At 62.1% G+C, this 26,106-nt stretch overlaps 1 protein-coding gene across 1 annotated transcript; it reads right to left on the reverse strand.

The window, feature by feature from the left end:
* Positions 1–189: 189 nt before the first annotated feature.
* Positions 190–18,123, reverse strand: HSD11B2 (hydroxysteroid 11-beta dehydrogenase 2). The gene is made up of 5 exons (XM_074583329.1): positions 17,847–18,123; positions 2,825–3,037; positions 2,398–2,583; positions 1,567–1,704; positions 190–1,084 (listed from the first exon to the last, which is right to left on the reverse strand). The coding sequence occupies exons 1-5, from the start codon at positions 18,121–18,123 to the stop codon at positions 723–725; spliced, it is 1,176 nt and encodes a 391-aa protein (XP_074439430.1). The 3' UTR covers positions 190–722.
* Between the last annotated feature and the right edge of the window lie 7,983 nt (positions 18,124–26,106).

A 26,106-nucleotide genomic window follows, 5' to 3' on the forward strand; every position in this document is an offset into this window, starting at 1 on the left:
CCCCAGCCTGAGAGCAAAGCAAAAGGAAGCCTTGGGAGGGGGTGCAAGCTCTTTCTGGCAGGCTGTCCCCTTTTCTGGGGCTGCCTGTGGCATCTTCTGCCCCATGCGAGGCTCCTGCTACGGCACCAGCTGTGATCCCAGCCCAGGCATCGCAGCATTGCACCGCGGAAGGACACTACCAGAGCCTGGTGGCATATCAAGAACAGATTTATTTAAAAAGTGACAATCATGTAGTTCATCTCGTGAAGAGCTCTGCAGCCCGGCCTCGGCCCCTGCGCTCGCCGGGAGCATGTGGAGTGTATAAGGAACGGCAGGGAGGCAGTGGCTGCAGGATCCTGGGCCTGACCCAGCCAAGAGGTGGTGGAGACAAACGCTTGCAGCTCCGGCAGCGGGGAGAAAGATTTTGGGTAGCTGAGAAATGCCTGAGGTACATCCCAGCCCGTGGTGCAGAGCCGCTGAGTCAGGCAGGGGTGGCCTCCTTGGAGGATGCACGGTTAGAAAAAATACAAAAATGAGGTCTCTAGAAAACGTTGATTCTCGCATGATAGAAAATAGATCTGCCTGATTTTGGAAAGCAATTTGGTATTTAACGTCTAGTGCTGATTGTTCCCCCGTGGTGCAGGAGGGCGACGCCGACGGCTGTGCACGCGCTCGGGGGCCGGTGTCCCTGGAAATCCCAGGAGAAGGCTCGCTCCTGCCCCGCGACCGCATGCGGACCGAGGTCAGGCCTTCTTCGTGTCGTCGTGGTGCTCTTGCCGTAGCGCTCGGGGTAGCTTGGGGTTGATGAAGAATCCTTTCAAGAACAAGTCTCGGACAAAATAGGGCAGGTAGCGGTGTATGAAATACATGAGCCCAAGGCCCTGCCCTGGGTAGTAGCGCACGGCTGGGTTGGCAGCCAGGAGCCCGTCCGTGATGCTGTTCACCACCGCGCTGAGGTCCTCCACCGCCACCTTCATGAACTGGATGAACTGGCGGTTGATCTCCTCCACGTAGTCCTCGCCGTAGGCCTGCAGCAGCTCCCGGGGCAGGCTGGCCACCAGCCGCTGCTTCTGCAGGTTCCAGAAGGCAGGGTCGCACGTCGTCCCTGCAAGGACGCGGCCCCCCTGTGAGCTGTGTGGGGCCCCCCCCCTCCTCAGCACCCCCCCCCGGCATGGGTGCCAGCAGCCCCTAGTCCCCTCCCAGCCACCCAGGAAGGTCCTGCTGAAATCCTGGCAGAGATCTGCCATGGTGGGAGCACCATGGTGTCTCTTCATAGCCTGGGACTGGACCAGAGGTCTTGGATCCTGCCTGCAATTGGGATGACGGTACCATAAATGCGGCTGAGCTGGTCCGGCCGACGCCAGTGGCAGAGGATCTGGTGTCAGGGCTTGATCCTGACCATGCCTCTCACCTGCTGGGAGCCCAAAGGCCACAGGATGGCCACCATCCCCAAGGAGGTGGCCGGGGACGCTCAGAAGCTGCATCCTGCACTGCGACCTGCTCTTGCCATGGCTCTATCTGCCTCCCCGGAGGGTACCTGCCCTTTGCCTGTGGGCGCAGGCGGCAAGTGGGTGCTGACCCTCTTACCTGTTTTGTAGTAGCCAGGCAGGATGAGGCTGACTTTGACACCCCAGGGCTGGAGCTCGCTGCGGAAGGTGTCCATGAGCAGGCTGAGGGCTGCCTTCGAGGCCCCATAGGCTGCCAGGCAGGGGAAGGGCAGGTCACCTTGCAGGAGAGAATCACAGAATGGTTCAGGTTGGAGGGAACCTTAAAGATCATCTAGTTTCAACCCCCCTGCCCTGGGCAGGGACACCTCCCACCAGACCACGTTGCTCCAAGCCCCGTCCAGCCTGGCCTTGAACACCTCCAGGGATGGGGCAGCCACAGCTTCTCTGGGCAACCTGGGCCAGGGGCTCACCACCCTCACAGCAAACAATTTCTGCATCAGATCTCGGCTAAATCTCCCCTCTTCCAGTGTAAACCCCTTCCCCCTCGTCCCATGGCTCCCCTCCCTGCTCCAGAGTCCCTCCCCAGCTTTCCTGGAGCCCCTTTAGGGCCTGGCAGGGGCTGGAAGGTCTCCCCGGAGCCTTCTCTTCTCCAGGCTGAACCCCCCCAGCTCTCTCAGCCTGTCCTCCCAGCAGAGGGGCTCCAGCCCTCCCAGCATCTCCAGGGCCTCCTCTGGCCCCGCTCCGACAGGTCCAAGAAAGGATGAGTGAGTCGCTACCTGCGTGCCCGAGGGCTGGCAGGGACTGGGAGGGCTTGCGTAGGGCACAAGGAGAAGGGCTTAGGGAGTCAGCCTGATGTGGCTGGAAGCGGAGGTGCGTGGGGGTGGGTGGTGGAAGCCACATCACGCCATGGGGATGCTGGACCCGCAGCCAAGCCCTGGGTGCCGGGCCATGCTGAAGGCGGGCTGCTCACCTGCGGGGCTGCTCACGGTGACGATGCGGCCGCCGGCGGTGCGGAGCAGGGGCAGCAGCCCCTTGGTGAGCTCCAGCGAACCGAAGAAGTTCACCTCCATGCAGGTGCGAAACTTGCCCAGCGGCGAGAGCTCGGCGTCGGCGATGGTGTCGTTGAAGCCGGCGTTGTTCACCAGCCCCCAGAGCCCTGCGGGGATGGGATGCTCAAAGAGGTGACCCACAATGGGGGACCCCCCCACCCTGGGGATCCCAGCTGCTCCCCGGATCGTGGGGGGGTCCTGCAGGGGAATTGCGGGGTGCCCTGGGCTTGTCCAACAGCCTCTGCAGGGATGCAGCCCGCGGTCGGGGGGCACATGGAGGCTTGGAACTGCCACCCCGGCCACAAGCTGAGGTCCCGGGGAGCTGCATGGGGTCCCAAGGGCTCCTACCCGTGCTGTTGGTGTGCTCCTGGATGTGCTGCAGGACACGTTGGATGTCCTCCGGCTTGGTCAGGTCCATCTGCAGCAGCGTCAGCATCGGCGAGCAGCTCCTGCGCAGCTCCTGGGCCCCGGCACCCTGCGGGTCCAGCACGCTGGCGAACACCCGAAAGCCCATGGCGTCCAAGTGCCGCGCTGTCGCCTGCCCGAAGCCCGAGTCGCAGCCTGGGAGAGCAGAGAGGAGCCCTGCAGTGGCCGCTGACGGCTGTCCCCAGCCCCCAGGGACGACCCCCCCACCACCCCCAGCTCTGCCTCTCCACCCCTGGGGACCAAACCCCCTGACACCGGTTCCCTGCTCGGAGCTCGCCACCCCCACTCCTGCTCTGGACCTGCCGGGGATGTGACCTTGGCCTGGGGCATTTGCAGGTCGCGGAGCTGCTGTTTTCTCTCCTATCGCGCACACGGGAGGAAGAAAACACTCCCTTATCTGCAACCCCATCGCCCCAAGCGCCTCTGTGATGCGAGGCACACGTAAAACCGCAGGCACGAGGCCCCCGGGACAGCCCAGAACCCAGCAGCGATGTGGGGCAGGAGGCATCACCCCCACCACCACCCCCCACCCCCAAATATCCCCAAAGATGCTGCCTTTCCCTGAACGCTTTTTCGCCTCCCAGAAAGGGAAGCTGGGGTGCCGAGGGGCTTAAAAATGGGGAGGAAAAAAATTAAAAAGGCGGCTCCTGTCCTGCTCCTGCCACCCTGCATCCTTCAAGGGAGCATCCGACGGGGATGTCCCACGCCGGGGAGCACTGGGTGCTGCCGTGCCTGGTCCCAGCCTCGTCTCCTCCACCTCAGCTCGAGCAGGGGCACCGCAGGTGACACTGTCACCCGCAGAGCCACCGGCAGGGTGGCTGGGGGACAGCCCGGGCAGGAGCTGGGTGTCGCGGGGCCGGTGGCCGGGATGCAAACAAACAGCAAGGTACAGGCTGTTCCCGGGGCCGATGGCAGGGCTGATAGCTCGGAGGGAGCCCGCGCGCTGCCGCCGCTGCCCGGCCACATTAACCATTAACAGGGAAGCGCTGCGGGGGCAGCCCCACGGCTCCCGCACCCTCCTGCCTGGCACCCTTGGGTGCTCCTTAGTGCATCCCTGTAAAAGGACCCTATCCCGCACCTGGAGCCACCCTGGGATGGACACGATGGTGGCCCTGGGCACTGCCACTCGCTCCAGGAGACCCCGGAGGGCTCCCAGCACCCCTCCTGCCAGCCCTGGGGTGGCCACGGGGACCGGCTGCCCACCCCACCCCCCTTTGACAGGGACTGGGGTGCTGCCAGCTCCGGCTCTGGGGGCGACAGCTAAACCGTCCGCGGGCTTTACTTTATTGCTGCGTCAGAAACTCGTAATAAAACCCTTGGCCAGAGGCCAGAGCGATAACGCATGCCAGCGGTGCTCAGCTGGCAGGAAGGGGCTGCAGGGACATCCCCCTCCCACCCCCGGCCTTTTCCCCGCAGAGCCATGCAACACCATGATGGGTGTATGCCGGGCCAGCTCAGCATCACCCCCAGCATCACCCCAGCATCACCCCCGGCACCATCCCTGGTGCCGCAGGGGATGCCGAAGGTGCCATGGGCTGCCGGCGCGGCACATCCGCCTCTCCCCTCTCCGGGAACAGGCCGTGCTGCCAGCAGCCGGCCAGATAAGGTGCATTTCGCCTTTCCCAACAGGGCAGGAGAAAACTGCAATAAAGATAAGGTTTGAAAATAAAAGTGCTGGCGGCCACGGGCTCGCCACGGCCAGCACCCTGCCCGCCACCACCGCCGGGACACAGTTACCTGCGCTGCTCCCGCCCCAGCCGGCAAGGAAAGCTTCCAGTCCAGACACGAAGCTCCCTATCACCTCCCGAGCCTCAAAACACCGGGAAACATCCCAAAAACCCGAGAGAGACAGGTTTGCCGTCTTGTTTCGGGCAAGTCTGGCAAGGAGGGAGCAAACATGGCTGTGTGCTTTCCGAGCCAGGCAGGGCTTGTTTTGCCTTAGAGGAGCGGGGCGGTCAGAGGGTTTGTTTCCGAAGTTTTAATTTATTCACACACACACAAAAAAAAACCCACCAAAAAAAAAACCCTCCTGGGAGGCTGGTGGGAGGCCTGGGGCCAGGAGGGCGAGGATGCTCTGGTGTTATTTAAGGTCTCCGGCGCTGCTCGGCTTCCCAGGCGCCACGCTCAGGCATGGCCAAAAGCACAGGGAGGGACAATTAAACCCGCTGGGACCGTCACATGTGGCCCCCAAAGCATGGCAGCTCGCCCAGGGTCACGCTCGCTCCCCGTGGGCTACCAGCACACGAGCCATTGGCCACGCTGGGGCTGGCGTGGGAGCCTGGGCCGCTGGCCGGGTCCTGCCGGCGGCGCCGGAGCCGGACAGTCTGTGCGGCCGCGGCGAGGCTGGCGCTGGGCACGCCGCCCTCCGAGGATGCTGCATCACGAGGAGACGCCGGCGCCAGCTCCCTCCCATCCCGGCTTCCTGCTTGCCAACCGGTTTTTTGCATCCGTGCCGGCGGTCGGAGCGAACGGAGGAGAAGCCCAGCACAGGGAGGGCGGCGGAGGAGGGCAGGCAGCTCGAAGCCCCAGTCTCACCCCCCCCGCCACTCCTCACCCCGGGCCGGCAGCCAGAGGCTTTTGCTGCAGCAGGAGTTGCAAAACCCAGCAGCGCTCCGCAGGCTCGGCAAGCGGGGGGCAAACACCCGCTCCGGGGGCCAGCTGGCTTTTTGCGGGAGCAGCAGGTGGGCAGCAATTCCTGGGGACTTCACAGAAGCTCCAGCTGGTGCGGTGGCCCTCCCCCCTGCCCAGGAGCTGGGATGCACCAGCCTTGCTGGGATTTTGGCACAACAACCTCCTCCCCGCCCCCAGCCCCAGCTTTATCGATCTTGAGCAAGCAAAAAAGGTTTGGCCTCCGGCATCGCTGTTTGGGTGCCCTTCCTCCTACTCTGGGGGGGGCGAAGAGGACCAACCACACAGCATCGCGTGCCCGCTGCCCAGAGAAGCCCCTCGCCGGTGAAAGCAGAGCCACCGGAGGGGCTGAGCTGTGCCAGCCCCGCGGTTACCGGCCAGTCTGCCCGGCCATGGCAGGGGTGGGCATCGCGCGAGCTTCCTCGCTGCCGGGGAGCTGGGCTGGGCTTGCGAGCCGCCGGTTGAAGCCGCAGTCCCGGTTTGGTACGGGCACATTTATTTCAGGTGAGTCAGGCGCGGCACGGTGCTGGCTTTTTTGCCATCTCGGGTATTTGCGCCGCTGCAGCAGCCAGCACCAAGGCTGCCGCGCACGGACGCACGCTCCAAATCAACGCCGCGGTTTGCTGAACGGAGCTGAAATGGGTGATAACACCACCACCACCACCAACCCCCCGCCCCTGCGCCCACTGCCGGCACGGTACGTGATGGAGGGCTGGCGGTACGGGTCTGCAGCACTCAGCGCGATGCCAACGCAGGAGGGGCTTCACCACCTGAGCTGTGAGCCGGGAATCCTCATCCCGGAGCTATGAGCTGAGCATCCGCATCCCTGAGCTGCAACCTCTGCATCCTCATCCCTGCGCCGTAAGCAGAGCATCCTCATCCCCAAGCTGTGAGCCGTGCATCCTCATCCCCGAGCTGTGGAGCTACGAGCCACGCATCTTCCTCTCCGAGCCACCAGCTGAGCATCCTCATCCCTGAGCTGCAAGGTGTGCATCCTCATCCCCAAACCACAAGCTGGACATCCTCATCCTTGAGCCACAAGCAGAGCATCCTCATCCTCAACGCCACGTGCCGAGCATCCTCATCCCTGTGCTGTAAACCGAGCATCCTCATCCCTGAGCCACAAGCTGTCCATCCTCATCCCTGGGCCACACATGATGGGAGAGGACCAGCACAGACCTGCAAAACCTCGGTGGTCAGAAGCCCCGCGGGGCTGCTCAGAGCCTGGTGGGTGCCGGGAGCTGCTCCCTCCATGGCAACCCCAGCCTGGGACCCCAGCGTGGAAGCTGGAAGGGGTTTCCCCCAGGACTGAGCATCCCTCTGATGGACCAGCTCCCCCCAGGTCAGCCCTGGCAGCCCTACGGCCACCCAGGGACAAGAGCGGCCGCGGGGCATCCTTGGGGGACGCTCCATCTCTCGCCAAGCCCGGAGGCAGCCGGGTGCCTGTCAGCTGAGTCGGACACCCGGAGCAGCATCATCCCTTCCCCAGCTCTGCAGGCCATCACCTGAGGGCCCCGCGTGCCCCCCCCACTCCCAGCCCTGCCTCCGCTCCCCAAACGCCAGGCCATCAATCCCACCTGCCACACAGAGCTTTTGGGCTGTGTGTCCCACCAGCCTGCCCGAGATGCCTTGCCAAGACAGCCACCACTGTCACCAACCTCCCAGCCCTGGGACGGCACGGGGCTCAAGGACACCGTCAGTCGGAGGGGAGCCGAAGCGCCGAGGCCGAGCGGATTAACATGCTGAGCTGCTTGTTTCCATAGGCTCAAGCTCAAATCCTGCCTGGGATGCCAAGCTAAACACGGCTGACATTTTGCTCGGAGGTGTTGCCTTCTGGCCCCGTCAGGATTCACCGCCACCGCCTCGGATCCATCTCCTCCGGGCGCGGGACGGGGTCGAGCCCAGCCGCACCACGGGGAGGCTCCACCAGGCGCCCGAGGGGACACACAGGGGACCGATCCCAGCTTGGCTGCTTGGGGACGGCCATCCCGGCTCCATCCTGGGAGCACCCTACGGATGAGGAAGCCCCAGGGCGAGGTGGCACCGAGCAGGGCGGCTGGAGCGGGATGCAGCAGGGACAGTGCCACCGGAGGAGACGGGGGTCCCCAAAAGGGGGTTGGGGAGGTGGGGGGGGTCCCTGCATGGGGCAGGAGGAAGCGCCCAGCAAAAGTCCCTGTGGGCAGGGCAGGGCCCTGCGGCCAACACCTCCCGGATGCCGCACGCGTTTGGAGCGCGGAGCAGTAACGGCGGTGATGTCAGCCCCGGGCGAGAGAGAACAAATTCTTGGCAGGGTGCTGGGGAGGGAGGGGACAGATGGCAGGAGCACCTGTGCCCATGGCAGCTGAGCGCCCATGGCCACCCATGGCCCGCACCCGAGGTCCTGCCGGGGGAGCGGGGCCGGGCAGGGACACTGGCAAGCTCCCACCCCACCGCATCACGATGGCATCGCCGTCAACAGGAAACCGCACCCCGGCCGGTGGCCGGCGTGGCAGCGCGCCGTGCCAGCGGCGGGGTGTCCCCGCTCCCCACGGAGGCCCCCCCCCCCCCGGGAGCAGCCACCCGTCCCCAGGCGCTGGCGGATGGGGCTGGGGTGGCAGGAGGTGGCAGCAGCCCCAGTGATGCTGCTGCTGCTGCTGGTCTCCAGCACCCAGTTTTGGGAAGCCACGAGCTTAATTAAATTAAATTAAACTCAGGGAGGTGGCTCCAGGCATGACCCAAATCCCTGGCGAGGGGACAACACGTGAGCACCCCCCAGCCAAGCAGCCTGGAGCGGGGGGCATCCCGGCAAAGCCTCAGCTTCTTCCCCTGGCAGGACCTGAGCCATGGGGGGGCTCCCCAGGGACCCCCATGGCAGAGCTGGAGGGACATTATCGGCCAGGGTGCCGACAGCTCCTGGCAGCCCGAGGTGAAATGCCACCTCTGTGTCCCCCCAGCAGGTCCCCAGCCCCCCGAGGGGACCCACGGAGCACAGCAGAAGGCAGAGCCAGGGATGCCCCTCACCGCAGGGGTGTACAGGGGTGACCCGACCCCCTCCCCGCCCTGGGGACAAGGGCCAGATGGTGTGAATTACAACGGATTAGCCGAGTGTTTCTGAAGCCTCACACGCCGTCGCCTCCACCCCGGGGAGATATCTTTGGCTTAACAAACCAAAGAGAAGGGGGATAAAAATCTGATTTCCTGCCCAGACAACCCGAAGCAGCCGGGCAGAGATGACGAGGAGCCCTGAGGCCGGCGCGGACGCACCCACGGCTCCTGAATTAAGTCTCATTTCTCAGGAGCGGGAGCCGACTCTGGTGTGTCCCTCTCGGGGACCCAATGGCACAAGAGCAGCCGCGAGATAAATCCGCGTGGGGAGCTGCAGCCCTCCCCGTCACTGTCACCAAAAGCCACCCAGATGCCTTATCCCTCCCTCCCCTCAAAGCTGAGCAGCAGATGCTGCTTGCAACCGGTGGAGCTAACAAAGCCAGGAGCTCATTATGTTGCACAGGGCCCTGGTGTAGCTGTGACAGCAAAGAGCCCAACTGGGACAGAACGAGCCCAACTGGGACAGAACGAGCCCAACCACCTTCTCCTGCACAAGGCCAGCGCCTGGCCAGATGCTGGAGGAGGTCAGGATCCACCCAGGAGCCTGCAGTCCACCTCAGCGCAGGTTTTAAGCTCTTGAGAAGGCAGCTTGGCAGCCAGACCTGCTAAACTCAGCCTGAGGGCTTACGCCAGCAGGGTCAGCAGATGCAAAAGCACCGGAGTTTTCCTCAGATGGAAGAGGAATGGGCACAGGAGAGCCCGGGAGACAAGCCATCCCCAGCACGGCGGTGATGCTGCTGCCGGCGAGGACCAAACCAGGGCTCGCAAACAGGTGGGGCGGAGGAAGCGTCTCTCCTCCCAGCGACGCTTCGGGGTTTCGCAGAAAAAGGGCGCAGGGAAGTTCCTAGAAGCAGCCACCCGCCGCGTCCCGGGGCCGGATGGGATCTTCCAGCAGCCGCCATCTCCACCGAGGGGAGATCGACTCCCCAAAAGGAGCAGCCGGACTCTCGTGGTCAAGGATTTGAGCTTCCCGCGGGCAGAGAGAAGCGGGAGGAGATGGCAGCGTGGATGTCGCCTGGGAAAGGGCACAGCCTGTACATCAGATCTAATCTGGGTTGGGTGGATGGATGTTCCTCCGAGAAGAGGAAGTTGTGAAGAACTGCAGCGATAACTGGGTTAATAATCACCTTCAGAGGGAACACGGCGAACTGGGAACACGGCGCCGGCGAGACACGAAAGCCATCCATCAGCAAGAGCTGTCTCTGGGAAGGACACCCATGGCCCAGGGACAGCTCGACAGGATGGGTGCCGATAACACGTCCATCTGGGCTCCTGGAGAGGGAGAGGCTGGCTCCGGGCCAGGCTGGGAAGCTGGAAAGCTCCATCAGCCACGGCCGGGATGCGGCACTGAAGATGCTCCTGGGGAATAAGGCAGTGGCAGCAAAGCTACGGCTGGGGCACCTGCTGGGGAGCATCCCTGGGCTGCAAAAGGGCTCCCCAGGGACTGGCGTTTCCCCAGAGTAACACCAAGCAAGCCCCATAGCCACCTCTCACATGGGATAACCCATCAGGCCCCAGGAGCCAGCAAGGAGAAGCAGAAGGTCATCCCCAAGGTCTGGGCTAAGCCATCCACAAGCAGCAGAAGGGAAGACCAGCTCTTCCACACGGGCCACCATGAGCCATCACCACCCTGCAACATCTCAGGGAAGGTAATTTCTAGCCAGGACAGCAAAGCACCACAGCCACCGCAGGACCAGGAGAACCTCTGGCCATGTGGTGGGTCAGGTCAGCCACGGAACTGCCTGGTTCTACCACACAGGACAGGGTGACATGCCACCCACCGCACCATGGAGGTGGGCAAGTCACAGGGGGCTGGGACACAGGGTGCCAGCAGGGACAAAGCCAGGCTGGGGCAGTGGCGACCGCAGCAGCCGTTCCAAAGCAAGCCCAGGAGATCATGATGTTAAGTATCTCGGAGTCTGCAGCGCCACAATAAAGCTGCAATAAGAGTTGTAGAGTTCAGGAGTATTTTGGTGATGAAATTTTACGTTGCTTATGAAATGCCACCTCATCGCTCCCCTTGTCACAAGAATAAACTCCCGCTACACGCCACAAGCCCAGGCAAGCAGAAAAATAGCTGCAAGCCGTGCCCATCCCCACATCACGATGGGCTCTGCAGTTGCACCAACTCTTATTTTTCCTCCTGCAGCTTCCAGGTCCACGTCGAGCTCAGGTTTGTTTCGTTTTAGAAATCGAGCAAAACACTTGTGAGCACCAGTCGAGCCTCAGTCAAGACAGCTTTTGAAACACATTGAGCTGTTTAGGCTAAGAGCCATGCCCTCATGGCCACCTCAAGCCACACCAGCCCCTTCTGTACCCAACTGAAGTTGTCCCCCCCCCCCGTCCTCACCCTCCGCCTGCAGCTCCCACCAGCTCTTCACAGTCAGAGTTAGAGTATCATAAGACTATTTGGGTGCATTTTCCCAGACTACATGAAGGTGGCCCTCTAGGAGGACGTGCTTGGAGAGCGCGATGCTGAACCAGGCTGAAGAGTGACACACAGGGCATCACCCCCACATGCCCTTCAGCTTGGGCCGGCGCAGGCAGAGCCCAGCACACCAGCTGAAGGCGGGGGAAAGAAGTCACCATGGGATGGCTGCACAGCCCAGATTATAGAGCTTGTCCCCACCAGGTACCTGGGACCCTGGAGAGGAATAAGCATTGGGCACAGTGTCTTTGGACAGGGTCATGAGAAACAAATCATGGAACGGTTTGGGTTGGAAGGGACCTTGAACACCACCCAGTGCCACCCCCTGCCCTGGGCAAGGACACCTCCCACCAGACCAGGTTGCTCCAAGCCCTGTCCAGCCTGGCCTTGAACCTCTCCAGGGATGGGGCAGCCACAGCTTCTCTGGGCAACCTGGGCCAGGGGCTCACCACCCTCAGGGTGAAAAATTTCTTCCTGGGATCTCATCTAGATCTCCCCTTTTTCAGTTTGAAACCATTACTCCTCATCCTATCTCTACATACCCTTGTAAAGTCCCTCAAAGAGGCCAGCAGCACATATTTAAGGGCATCATGACTTATTCTTTGAATCATAGAATGGCTAGAGTTGGAAGGGACCTTAAAGATCATCTAGTTCCAACCCCCCTGCTCTGGGCAGGGACACCTCCCACCAGCCCAGGTTGCTCCAAGCCCCGTCCAGCCTGGCCTTGAACACCTCCAGGGATGGGGATGTGCATGGCGTGACCTTTATGCCAAACTGGAGTATGACCACCGGAGTAGAGAAACTGGGTAGGGAGGGATCCCAAATCCGCTCAAGGGTATGTCTGGTGGAAATCGAGACGCCCATCATGAGAAGATCACCACCGCCAAAAGAAACAGAGAAAGGCTTGAAAGAAGAGGCCAGACGTCCAAAGCCTCTGCAGAAGACATCAGGGCAGGTACCTCCCCTCCAGGACCTCGGCTCACCAGCCCATCCCTCCTCTCCATCCCCAGCCTGCCTGGGGGGCACCCACCATCTGGCTCCCCAGGGTCAGCCGCCCAGCAAGAGGCTGCGGCACCACAAAGCCCGTAAAGCCGAAAACTGCTTTTCAAGATTACAGCCTTAGAGCCAGCAAATCCCGGGATGGCACCATGTGCGAGGCGGGGAGTGGTGGGGGCGGGTGGGAAAGCCAGTTCCCAACAGGAAAGTTGATAAGGCTCCACGGCTGGCAGCTCTCCAGGGAAGGAGGAAGCTGCAGTGATATGTCGCACATGGAAGCACGCGGAGGCTGGGACAGAAGAACGAGGATTGGAGATGGTAGATGTCACGTAGCTGCCAGGGGGAACCAGGGAAGGTGGTAACAGGTACACACCGGGCAAGGTTTAAAAAGAAAAAAAAAAAAGTCCCAAAATATACCTATAGAGCACACACTGGCAGCATGACAGCAACCCTCTTGGCATTTCCCACCTGGCAACAGCATGTCAGATCTGAGATGGCAGGAGGGACGTGGGGAGGTGAAGGGGTATGAAAGCCCTGCAGCCTTTCCTCCCGCAGCTGGGCAAGCTGGGGTTTCGGACCAGCACCGAAAGAAGGCTGTGGGAAGAAGGCAAACGCTTGCCCAGGCTTGGTGGAGGCACCTTGAAGACCCTCCCCTACGCCACCCATACTCAAGCCAAACCCTGGCTGGCCGAGCCCACCATCCCCGTGGTCAAGCCACAGGACTCCTCTCTAAGCTCGAGGGGAGTGAGAGTCAAGGGTGGGTAACGCAATCCCTGGCCTCGTTAGAAGACGTGCTGCTCATCGGACTAGAGGGCAGCAACTGCCTACATGTCCCTCCTCCCGAAGCATCCGTTCCCATCTGACAATCTCATTTCTGCAGGGAAGTCGCTGCGCCGCTGCTCTCATGTCCCCGCGTGACCCCACGCCGAGCGCCGCGTCGAGCCAGCTCTTGGGTTTCTCTACCAACCCTCTTCTCCCACGGGCCGCAACTTCTAGGCGCTTTTCCTCCCAATTAGCTGCGCTCATCATTTCTGGTTAGCAGTGATAAAAAAAAACACCCCGACAGGTTAGCGGGCTTCAAAAGTGCTTGTTTAATAGATATGTGAGAAAAAACTGAGGGTATGTATCTAAACATCTGTGGCAAGCAGGGGTAGGTTTCTATTTCTGAAGAAATCCAGCGAGGGGAAGAAGAATCCTACAGCCATGGAGGGCTGCTGAAAGAGCTGGGGGAGAGCTTCAGCCCTGCAAAGAGAGGTAGAAAAAGCAGGTTTCCTGCTCTCCTCCCAGAAACTGGCAGCAAAACCCCTAACTAGAGAGTTAAATGTCACTTTTTTTTTTTTAATAAGCAAGAGGTTGCTTGTTACAGCAGGTTTGCAGTTTGGTTTTGGTCCTGTCCTCCCCACAGCTTGGAGCAGCAGTTGTCTCTGCTGTTAATTTTTAATAGATCCTGGAAAAACCAGCACAGTTCCAGGGAACAAGCTGATTTTCAGCCAGCGCTTAACCCAGGGAAGACCCCGGGTACCGCCCAGCCGGCTGACGGGCTCCAGCAGCCGAGTGGAAGCCGCCTATGGAGACCTGGAGTGTCCTTGCGTGAAGCTTTACTGGTGGTGAGGCTGCTGGCAGGCTCAGCCCCAAAACCAGGCTGCAAGCGCTTCATGCTGGTGCTCCGGCCATGCCCGGAGCATCACTCAACAGCCCCAAAGCCTAGACCCCTGACATCTCTCTCAATCGCCCGGTTTAGCTGGAAAAATGGGTCTAAACCAGCATCAAAGCCTGGATGGGAGTGATGCTACTCTTTTACCAAGGAACGTGATTTACCTTGGCGGCAGAACAGTGAGAATCCCGACATCTGGATTGAATCACTCCGTTCTGCCGCAGTCACCAGATGCTTCCACATCTGTTGAGTCCATGGGAAACGCTGAAGCTCCGCTTGACTACGATCGAGTTCCAAAACCTCTGTTAACCTTGAGCGCGATCTGAAAGCTCTGACCCATTTCAGATCGTTAATGGGGCATGCAGTTGGAACAAGAGAGCCTCACCAGGAAAGCCCGGGTTTCCCCTGCAGCGGGGAAGGAGGAGAAGAAAGGCGAACGTGGCAGGTTTGGCTCCGGAGCAGCCTGACCTGCCAACTGGTTTTGTTCACCAAGATGATTTGCTGGGGGACACACCGGTCCGCAGGTGCCTCCTGGCTTTGTAGGCTCCACCGAGGAGGAAGAAGGATGCAAAGGACCCAAACCACCTCCCCCAGGCAGCAGTCTTATGGCTTTGGGTTATTTCGGAGCCGTTTAATTCAGGTACAACCTCCACAGAGAGAGGAACCATCCGCTGCCTTCAACTTCTCCAGCCCAGCTGGAGTGGAAAAAAAATCAGTATCTCGCTACACACCTCATGTCTTCCCTCTGCTCCGGCAAAACCCTGCAGGGTCTATGGTTTGCATGCGGTCTTTTCCAAGGATCTGCATAAATCAGGCAATTAGCTACTGTCTGAAAAATGCCAGAGCTACGCGACAGCAAGGGGCTCGCAACTGCTCCAGCTGCGCAGCGGAGTGCCGGGATGCTCACGGCCATCCCTCCACTGCCTCCAAACCCTAAAACCCCTCTGTGTCGGCTGGTTTCCGTGGAATCGCCGAATCTCCCGGGCATCCGCTAAGACCAGAGGGCCCAAAGGATGATCTGGGCTCACATCTGAACCGACCCAGCTCAAAACCAAACCCTGCACGAAGTGCTGCCAGCCTGGATCGGGAGGGGCCCAGCAATGGGCTCATCACCTCCCGCTGAGGCCGCTCTCCCAGACCATCCCCCTTGAGGCCGGAGTGCTTTTATATCAATTCCCAATAGCAAGGGGATGGGGGATACAAGCAACACCCCTTCGCTTCGCTCACGCAGCTCAGGGGGACCCCATGGCACCCAACAGTGCTGGTTTTAGATTCGGGAAAGGGCAGGCGCATGCAGAAACCAGCCCTTTGACGCTGGGAGCAAGGCTGCTCCTGGTCAGCTGCCATCACACGCCTGCGCCACTGGCCCACCAGCATCGGCACCCCGGGGTGCCCTGACCGCATCCCGGCGTGGAGGGATGCTGGGTACCAGCCACCCCGCTGGTGATGGATGAGCCTTGGGCCGGGCAGCTTCCCCACACCGCAGGCACACGGGGGTCCCTGCAGCTTCCCACGCTCGCCCAAAGCCTGCATTGGGCCGTGGGCTCATTTTTGAGGAAGGTTTGGCCTCCCAGGCTGGCTCAGGACAGCGTGGAGATGGCTGCTGTCTCCCTCCCAGCCCTGGGCTGGAGCAGCTGATCCCGGCTCCCCTCCTCATCCTGCCCATGCTGCCGGGGCTGACCTCTCCCAGCCCAGCTGCACAGGAGGGCATTCTCCTCCCCACCGCAAACAGCTGTGACCTCCCCCAGCAAGGCAGGATTAACGCTTTCCTTGCCCCCCCAACCCCAGCCGGAGCCACGCTCCCGGAGAAGCCGGATAGCCGGGATGCAGCGCAAAGAGCCCTGAGGTCACAGCCACGGATAAACACAGCACCGCAGGGACTAGTGGCCACCTACTTTGCTAGCCCAGGGGAAGCAGCATAGGAAACCGCAGCATTCCTCGCTCCCCTCCGGCAGCAGGCAGGGGCAGGCAGCTGCCCATCCCTGCTCCGGCCAAGCCTCACGCGCAAGACCTGAAATGCAAACCTGTAGCCGAGGGGAAACACCACAACTTTCAAGTCCCTGCTGCCACCGCAGGGCTAGCAGCTCTGCTGTGCAGCAGCTCTGCATCTGCTTTGCTGCTTTCCCACCGCGCTGCACAGCTCGTTTCCCCTTCAAGCCCTCCCGTAAATGAAGTTTTGATTAGCCATCGCCATCCAGACCAGCACATGGGACTGGAGCATCACGTGCAGAGCTCGGCTTGGGGTCGCTCCCAGAGGGGGAAGCTGGAAGAGCTGGGGCACCTCAATGAGGAGATGCAGCCGTTGAACCCTGCCGCAGGATTAAGCTGAGGGCCAAGGAGTGCATACAAGTGGAAAGGATGCCCAAAGCTTTCTGGGCTGGGTCCTGCGCTGCTCCACGGCAGGGGACTTTGTTGCATTTCTCAGTTGACCTGCAGGGTCCAGCAGGACACCCAGCATGGCAGAAGGCCTGTCCCCAACCTTGCGCACCTTCACAGCATCCCCAGGCACCCAACTCCGCGCTTCTCCTGCTGTCATGTTTTGCTTCCCACGGGCAAGAGGAGGAAGGCCAGGCTGCCCTTCTCCAAGAGCTCACCCCTGCACTGATCCCCCCCCCCCGCGGGAGACACCAGCAACGCCTCCATACCCAGTTGCCAGGAGGTGTCTGGAATTAATCCGCAAAAGAATCAGGCTAATTACTCTGCAAATACTCAGGCGAGGGATGCTGTCCCAGGCAGAGCAGCCCTCACATCTGCCCCTCGGCAGGCACCTGCTGGAGCCGCAGCCAGGAAAGGCCGATCCCGCACCGCGGGCTGCGCCTCGAACCTGTAAAACCACAAAGTATTTACAGCCGAGAGCAAACACACTGGAGCTGCAGAGGTGTCACCTCAACGCACCAGGGCAAGAACACCTTGTTCCAGCCACTGACTCACTAATTATACAGGCAGTGCCACAGAGCCAGGGCTGGCATGACCTGGCGTGCCACAGGGCACCTGCGAGCGCGTGGCTGTCAGACATGTCCTCCCCGGGCGGCTCTGCCCCAGCGCGGCTTTGACCTTCACTCAGTTGAATCACTCATCCACTGCCTTGCTCCTCCAAGCTTCCTCCTCTGGAGACACCTCTGTCCACTTCCCGCCAGCGCCAGGGCTGGACAAGGGACCCGGCTCTCGTTTTTCCTTCTCAAAGGAAGTCCCCGCCACAAGACCAAATTTTCTTAGGAAACGTGCAAACCCCCTTCTCTAACTTGGGGATCTCCAAGCCCAGCCCAGACATTGCCACCAGGATGCAGGTTCGCATCCTTGGGAGCGCTGCCAGGATTGTGTCCGTGGGTTTCCCTCACCTCTGCATCCATGTGGAGGTGGCAACACTCTCCCAGCACACATCACCCACCCTGGCTCCAGCACTTCCTCCTCACCCCGTGCTGCTGCCATCCACCACCTCACAGCAAAGCACCCGCTGGCCCCAGCCACCTTCATCATCCTCCTCCTGTCCCACCGCCAGAAGGTAGGAGAGGGGCAAGCACTTACATCCCAAGGTATCCCAAAGAGATTCAGCCAGAAGCCCAGGCTGGGAGCTCAGCCACCATCCCCGTGGAGGAGCCGTGCCAGGCAGCCCAACAAGGAGCTGGGCAGCAGCTGAGCAGCCCTTCCCAGGGATGTCCCCACAAAGAGAAGGAACAGCCACATCTGTCCCCAGCGGCTCCAAGGACAGAGCTGCGGATGAAACAGCGGTGCTCAGCCCCAGGTAGCCAGCTCCACTGTTGCCTTTAGAGATGCCACAAGAAGCTTTCTAAGAACAAGCATGGCTCCAGAGGGGAGGAGAGGACAGCCGAGGTGCTCCCAAACCAGCGATCCGGCTCTGCGCCAGCCCCACCACGTGTCCCATTCAATCTCCCGGCTTTCAAAGGATGCAGCTCCCGGCATCGGTGGTCGATGCTCGAAGGCGAGGAGCCACTGGCAGGGGCCAAGGCGACTCTCTAAAGCCTCCTTGCTTCAGGTACACCTTGGACACGGAGCAGGTAAGCCGGCGGCCGTGCTGCTCTGCCCACGGGATGGCACCCGGGGGGGGAACCCCGCTCGCACGGGGACGCCCCGCTCCCCACCAACCCCACACGGGGAGTGCCACGGGGTGGCTGAGGCCGTGTCCCCTCACTCACCTGTGACCAGGACGGCTCTGCCCGCCACCGGCAGCAGCCTGCGGGGCGATGCCCACCACAGCAGCAGGCAGGCGGCGGCGGCGGCCAGGGCGAGCCCCAGGGGCAGCGGCAAGCATGCCCGGCACAGGCTCTGCAGCCCGGCCAGCAAGGCCAGGGGCACCACTAGCCCCCGGCCCGGCCCCGGGGCCGGGGCTCGCCGGGCCGCCCGCAGCGCCAGGCTGCCGGCCAGCGCCGCCCACAGCGCGCCGTACGCCCAGCGCTCCAGCCCCGGCTCCATCCCGGGCCCCGGCCCCGCCGCTGCCGCCGCGCCCGGCCCCGCCGCGCCCGTTTATAACCGCCCCGGCGGGGGGGAAAGGGGCGGGGACGGCACCGCCCCCGCCAATGGGAGACAGGCGGGACCGCGCCGGGGCACCGGGCACCGCCGGCACCCGCCGGCACCGGACCGGCACCCGCCGGCACCCGCCGGCACCCACCGGCACCGGACCGGCACCCACGGGCACTGGACAGGCACCCGACCAGCACCCACGGGCACCCGCCGGCACCCACCGGTGCTCACCGACACCCCACCGGCACCCACGGGCACCCCACTGTCACTCACCGGGCACTGCCAGCACCCACCGGCACCCACGGGCACCTTATCAGCACCCACCAGTGCTCACCGACACCCCACAGGCACCCACGGGCACTCCACTGTCACTCACTAGGCACCGCCGGCACCCACCGGTGCTCACCGACACCCCACGGGCACCCCACCAGCACCCGCCAGGCACCGCTGGCACCCACTGACACCCACCGGCACCCTACCGACACCCCACATGCACCTACTGGCACCTGCCATCACTCACCAGGCATCACCGGCATCCACGGGCAGCCACCGGCACCCACCAGGCACTGCTGGCACCGGACTGGCACCCACGGACACCTGCCAGCACCCACAGACACCCACCAGTGCTCACCGACACCCCACAGGTAGCCACGGGCACCCCACTGTCACTCACCGGGCACTGCCAGCACCCACCGGCACCCACGGGCACCTTATCAGCACCCACCAGTGCTCACCAACACCCCACAGGTACCCACGGGCACTCCACTGTCACTCACCAGGCACCGCCGGCACCCACCAGTGCTCACCGACACCCCATGGGCACCCCACCGGCACCCGCCAGGCACCGCTGGCACCCACTGACACCCACCGGCACCCTACCGACACCCCACGTGCACCTACTGGCACCTGCCATCACTCACCGGGCACCACCGGCGTCCACGGGCAGCCACCGGCACCCACCAGGCACTGCTGGCACCGGACTGGCACCCACAGGCACCTGCCAGCACCCACAGGCACCCACCAGTGCTCACCGACACCCCACAGGTAGCCATGGGCACCCCACTGGCACTCACCAGGCACTGCTGGCACCCACCGGCATCAGACCGGCATCCGCTGGCACCTCACGGACACCCATGGGCACCCACTAGCACCGGACTGGCTCTCGCTGGCAGTCACAGACACCCACCGACACTCACTGGGCACTGACGGCACCCACCGGCACCCACCAGCACCCCCCAGGCACTGCTGGCACTCACTGGTACCCAGGGACACTCCAAGAGCACCCTCTGGCACCCCACGGGCACCCACCGGCACCCATCGGCACTCACTGGCACGCACTGGCACCCGCCAGCACCCTACCAACACCCCGCTGGCACTCACCAGCACCCCACCAGCACCCCACCAGCACCCACCAGGCACTGCTGGCACCCATTGACACCCACCGGCACCCACTGACACCCACTGGTACCCACCGACACCCCACGTGCACCTACTGGCATCTGCCGGCACTCACCAGGCACCACCAACACCCACGGGCACCCACTGGCACCCACCAGGCACTGCTGGTACCCACTGGCGCCCACTGACACCCCCCAACACCCCACAGGCACCTGCCGGCACCCCGCTGGCACTGACCAGCACCCACCGGCACCCTGACAGGGCAGCGGGGCTGGGGCTGGCAGCGTGGAGCCTGGTGAGGCACTGGGACACTTAGGGCTCGGCTGGGGACATCGTGCTGCCTCAGTGGGCATGGCTCAGCTGGGTTCAGGATGGCTCAGGACGTGATGCCACCTAGGCAGGCACAGTTTGGCTTGGCACAGCTTGGCTCAGCCCAGCTGGGGACATCGTGTCACCTAGGTGGGTATGTCTCAGCTCGGCTTGGTTCAACTGAGCACAGCTCAGCTCAGTTCAGTTCGGCTCGGTTCGGAAAGGCGGGCACAGTTCAGCTCAGCACGGCTCACCTTGGCTTGGCTCATCACGGCTCAGGACATCGTGCCACCTACAGCACAGCTTGGTTTGGCTCAGCTGAGTTCAGGATGGCTCAGGACAAGATGCCACAGAGGTAGGCACAGTTCAGCTCGGCACGGCTCGGGTCAGCGTAACTCAGGAGATTGTGCCACCTAGATAGGCTCAGCTCAGCTTGGTTCAGCCTGGCTTGGGACATCGTGGCACCTACAGCTCAGCTCAGCTCGGTTCGGGATGACTCAGGACATGATGCCACCTAGGTAGGCACAGTCCAGCTTGGCACGGCTTGGCACAGCATGGCTGGGGACATCGTGCCACCTAGGTAGGCACGGCTCAGCTCAGTTCAGCGTGGCTCAGCACATTGTGCCACCTACAGCATGGCTCGGCTTGACTCAGCTCGGTTCGGGATGGCTCAGGACATGATGCCACCGCTCAAGCAGGCACACTTCAGCTCAGCACAGTTCGGCTTGGCTCCCCAGGGCTCGGCATGGCTCAGGACATCATGTCACCTAGGTTAGGCATGGCTCGGCTTGGCGTGGCTCAGTTCAGCTCAGCTGAGCTCAGCATGGCTGGGGACATCCTGCCACCCTGGCAGGCACAGCTCCGCTCGACTCAGCTCGGTGCAGCATAGCTTGACGTGCTTTAGCACGGCTCAAGGTGTCATGGCACCTACAGCACCTACCCCCGAGGTAGGCACCGCTCGGCTTGGCTCGGCTGAGCACAGCTCGACACGGCATGGCTGGGCACAGCTCAGCCCGGCACAGCATGGCTCGGTGCCGGTGCCAAGCAGAGCTTCCCAGGAGGAAGCGGCAGTGCGTCCAGCCCCGCTCGACTAGAGGGTGGGTTCCCAGAGCCAGAACCAGTGCCACCAGCGTCCCATGGGACTCCCCTCGTGGGGTGGTGCCCCCAGGACCTCCTTGTCTGCCCGGGAACATCATACAGGCGCCGGCCCATGTGCCGCCTGGGTCCCGGTGCCTTGGCCAGCCGCGCTGGGGTTTCTCCCGGTGGAGGTAAGGTGGGAATCCCTTCCCCAACCACTCTCCTACGACGTGTGGCTGATGACCCCTGGGTGATCCCAAACCACTTCTCAGCACCCCGCTCTCTGTTGGCCACCGGGGGCGGGCAGCACCCTGACACCCGGCTACCTGGTGGTATTGCGGGGCTGCGGCGCGGCAGTGCTGGAAGCTCGGCTCCTGGCTTGCCCCAGAGCCAAGCGGCCCGAGGGAAGCCCTGCCGTGCAGCGCCGGCTCCGTGCCACCGAGCGGGAGTGCTGGCAGGAGCTCCCTGCACCGCCCCAGCCGGGGGGGGCAAAGTCCCCTCCTTTCCAGGTTTATTACACAGGGTGATTGCTGCCGCTGGGCTCGCTTTATTAAGCTCCTGCTTTAATATTTCACCAAGTCTCCGTACTCGGTGATCCTTCGTGCGTCCCTGCCGCGTAGTGCCACCAATTCTCGCCAGGGGCCTGACCCTCGGTGCCCTCCGTGCGGAGGGTGGGACGCTTTTGCATCACGGGTCTCTTATCCCGGAGGATCCGTCGCCTCTGGCCATCCTGACCAGACCCCACGAGACCTGGCACGGTGGTGGCAATGGCAGTGGGTGCCTGTGCCATCCTTCTTGGAAACAACCCCCACGGTATCGTCAGAAAAACACATTTCATCAGCGGCGGCGGCGGCAGCGCTGCAGAAGTGCAGCGACAAACAGGCTGGGGTGGTTTTGCCGGGGCGTGGTGGTGGGACCCGGTTGGGTTCGCAGCCCTGCTCTTCCAGGCAGGGGAATGCCGGGAATGCCGTAGAGGTAGAGGAGGAGGAGGAGGGATGTTCCCAACAGTGCGGCCACAGGCTCTCCCGCAGGAATCCACTCACTTGCAGCACTGGGCTACTGAACTCAGTGAAAACAATGGAGGTGACCACAAGGCAGAGCCCTGGGGGACTTGGGCTCTGAAGAGGACCCTGTTAAACATCCCCACCCATCGCTTCACTGGGGCTCGAAAGATCCTCTTGGAGAAAGGTTGTTTTCCAAAGACCCGGTCTCCAGAGAGAGCATCCCTCACCGCACCGGCCAAGGCAGAGCTGCCGGGGTGTGCAAGGGAGTGTGGTGAGGGACACGGCGTGTTACAGAGACAGCCAGAACGTAGACTCCATACCGACGGTGGTGTTTCAGCAAGGGCTGACGTGGCCATTCCCAAATTGTAATGTGAATTCATGCATTTCCTTGAGAGCTGCGTCGGATGTCTGTTCATCCATCCCTTCCATCGCTCCTCAGGCATGGTTTCAGGATCTTTTTTCAACCCATTCTTTTTTCAGTGGTGCCCAGCGACAGGACAAGGGGGAACGGGCACAAACTTGACCATAGGAAGTTCCATCTCAACATGAGGAGGAACTTCTTTCCTGGGAGGGTGGCAGAGCCCTGGCACAGGCTGCCCAGAGAGGTGGTGGAGTCTCCGTCTCTGGAGACATTCCAAACCTGCCTGGACGCGTTCCTGTGCCACTTGCTGTGGGTGACCCTGCTCTGGCAGGGGGTTGGACTGGATGATCCCCGGGGGTCCCTTCCAACCCCACCATTCTGTGATTCTGTGATGCCCTTCTTGTGGAACGCCTCAAGATGGGTTGTAGATAGCCATGGTGTGCTCAGTTGGCCACAGCTTCCCATGGATGGTCTCACTAAGAGGACCGCTGGGTTGGGCTGGACGACCAGCACCCTTTGCCAGCCTTGGCCGTTCCCCAGCTCTCCCCAAAAAGGCCGGCATGCGGTTAGGGTGACCTTGGTGGCTATTCCCTTCAAGACAGCGCCTGGCCTTGTTCGTCTTCCCATTGCTCAACATCGGAGGGTGCCTCCCAGCCCTGCTGTGCTGTTAGGAAACGCTGGTGATAGCCCCATTACCTTTTGACCTACTTGAGCTCTTCCGAACCCGTTCTGCTAATTACAACTCACCTGCTTCAGGGGAAGCGGGGCTGGTTCCACCGCAGCCACCTCCCACACCCTTCCTGGGGCTGCTCACGCAGGTCCCCGGCGGGGGGGACACCGCATCTTCCTAGTGCTCCCCTTGCCCTAGGCTGTTCCTCCGGCTCGGTGGAGCCTCCCATGACTAACAGGTTTTGAGATAATTGTTCCACTCCCTAATCTCTTCTGCAGAAGATTCATGGCATTGTTTTCGAAGTGCCATGAGCCATTTCCAGGGGCTCTAAGCCCATGAGGGATGTGATTCATCCATGCTGCTCCCACAGGTACTTAATCTTCTCCAAAACAGCAAGTCCTTCTTCCACGGCTATTATCTCCTTAGGAGATAATAGGAAACACCACCCAGGCGAGCGCCTAACAGGGCACTTTGTTCGGCGCTGATGGAGACTTGTGCCAGCACTTGCTTCCTTGCACAGGCCACGGGGTATAGTCCTCCCCCGGGAGCAGTTGTCCCAGGAGGGGGGACTGTGGGGCTGGGGACTCCCTTGGCCATCACTTGTGGGCTGGGTACCTACCGTGGACCATCAAGTGCATGGGAAAGGGGATGCTGGAAGTGTCCCTTGTTATCTAAATCTCCTTCTTTCCCATGCCATTCCCTCAAAGAGCCCTTGGGATGGACCTGGATGGGTCCATCCTCCATGGTGAAGATGTGGGACACTGGAACCCCTTGGCGTCTGGAGCTGGAGACAGTTCAGGGGTGAAAAAGGAATTAACTCTCATTTTGACCCACAGCGTCTCGCAGAGGACAGTGATTAATTACTCCCAGCATCAAACATTTGTCTCCTACCACTGAACTTGCGCTGTTCTACTGGTTCTGGTTGGACTTTGCTGCTGGAGCGGGAGCTCCCTGTTACCACAGCTTGCTTCGCCAGGGAGGGCAGATCCTGGGGTGATTCAGCTAAGCCAGGCTCAGCTCCAGGAGGTGTTTCCTGCACCCAACAGCCCCGTGATTCTTCCCTGAGCCCAGGGCATGGAAACCAAACACAGGGTCTACCAAAGCCCAGCCAGGAGGCACTTCCCACAGCATGGCCAACCAGAGCCACCTTGACTCTTTGTCCTGGGACCTTCTCCCCCTTCTCCCCCCAGGACTTTCCATCCCTTGTTTCCAACTTATTTCGGGCCATGACCGAGGACCATTTTTTGGGGGCTTTCCTTATGTTTTGCTGCTGTAAAACACAGGCAACCGTTTGTGCCCATCGTCCTGTGCATCTGATGCCATGTTGGTGGGATCAGCCTGAGTCCCAGGCTTTGATCCTCCATCTGCGGGGGAGCTTCCACAGCCCAAACCTCTCCCCAGCTCCTGGCAGGACCTCTCTGCTCCCGGGGTGCTGCGGCTGGAGCAGGTCCTTCAGGGAGTACCATGGCCGCTCCCCAGGACAACGTTCCTGGCAGTGTTGAGCATCCAGCTGAGCGCTGACCCCGGATCTGGTGCTTTGCAAATCCCGTTGTCTTCGGAAAACTCCTGCCTCCGCCTTGTTTTTTTCAGGTTGCGCAGGATCCCTAGGTATTTACAAAACACGGCTCTGCTTCCAGCCGCATTCATGGCTTCAGGAGAGGTTTCACCTTCTGGGAAGCCACTCCCCAGCCTGACCTCGAGCTTTTCCACCCCGGTGAGGACCCCATGTCGCTGTGCCCGCTTGCCCGCGTGGCTTTGACTCCCCCTTCTCCAGCCAGCCTTTTCTGCAGCACGGTTCTCCAAACGAGAGCTGCTTTTGGGCTGCAGGGACCTTCCTCCTTTGGTGTGGCTGGGAAGTGGCGGTGACAACTCCGAAGTGTTCCCAGGTCTGCTAATGCCCAGTAGTCTGCCTCCCTCATCTCCTGGGGCACGCGCAGTACCCGTGCCAGGCTTGCTTTGCCAGCCCAGCATCACCCTCCCATCTCCCATCTCTCCTGCGCTCATCACGGGGCGTCTACCTCGATATTAGGGTGATGCGGACAGGGGAAAGGTGGCTCCCCCTTGGTCACGAGACAGATCCCAGAGGAAGCTGGCTTGGCCACGCTCCAGGTGACATCCTGCCGCCTCTGCCCCCAGGGGAGAGGGCAGTAGGTCACGGCAGCTGTGACCTGGTTCTAGTCCCACGCCTCCGTCCTGCCGGGGGAAGGCGGTTGCAGAGCAGAGCGTGCCACCAGCCCCAGGTTGCTCAAGAGGGTTGGGGCCAGAAGGTAGAGGAGGAGTCCTCCAGCTGAGACAGCAGGAGGAATCTGGGGGTGGCAGACGATCCTGATGCTCCTGGAAGGTGGCCAGGGCGCACCGGTGCTTCGCAAGAAGCCTTCTGGATGACTCCAAGCCATGAACGAAAGTGAGGTGGTGCTGTGTCTGGTGGGAAATGCTGCTTGTCGTGCGAGGTGGTGGGGCTTGGTGGCAACCATGAGCCCAGGACCGCGGGTGGTCCCCCACCAAGCTCGAGGACAGCAGTGGGGATGCGCCCACGCGGCAGGAGGCTGGAGCCAACCCCGGAGCGTGGCAGCAGAGGACCCTGAGCTGGGACAGTCCCATGGAAAGGGCTGGCAGGGTGGGATGGAGGAGGCAGGGGACGTCGGAGAGCAGGTCGCTGCCACCAAACTGCTACAGAAGAGGGGAAATGCCACAGCAAGTGGAGCCGGGCTCGTCCCTGCTGTCCCTGGAAGGGGGCCAGGGCGAGATGGGGGCCAGGGACGAGCGGTGGGGAGACGGCTGAGGAGCAGGAGGATGGGAGCCTGTCCCTGCCAGCCAGACAAATGGCCGGACCAAGGACGCGGCTGTCATCCCAGCGGGGACACAGAAGTGGCAGGACGCCTCGCCGGGGTTGGGGAGCGGGTTGCAGCCCCCCTGGGTGCCGGGGAGGGGAGAACAGCAAACGCAAGGCCAGCAGCGAGCACCCCAAGAGCGGTTGGGACAGGAGGCGTCGTTTCGGGTGGCCTCGCCGTGTGCGTGGCCGCCGTGCCCCCTCGTGGCAGCAGGACACAGCTGGTGGCCCAGGGCTGGCGTGGGATGAGCCTGAGCCCGGGTGCAGGCAGGGATGGAGGCAGGGC

The sequence above is a fragment of the Larus michahellis genome, chromosome 4, assembly GCF_964199755.1.
Source record: "Larus michahellis chromosome 4, bLarMic1.1, whole genome shotgun sequence".
Classification (NCBI taxonomy): Eukaryota; Metazoa; Chordata; class Aves; order Charadriiformes; family Laridae; genus Larus; species Larus michahellis.

Excerpts from the sequence above, each read along its gene's own strand:
- HSD11B2 (XM_074583329.1), bottom strand. The coding sequence starts at position 18,123 with ATGGAGCCGGGGCTGGAGCGCTGGGCGTACGGCGCGCTGTGGGCGGCG. Across the intron at positions 3,038-17,846 it reads CAGAGCCGTCCTGGTCACAG|GCTGCGACTCGGGCTTCGGG; the intron begins GTGAGTGAGGGG and ends CTGCTCTCCCAG. Across the intron at positions 2,584-2,824 it reads GGAGCACACCAACAGCACGG|GGCTCTGGGGGCTGGTGAAC; the intron begins GTAGGAGCCCTT and ends CCATCCCCGCAG.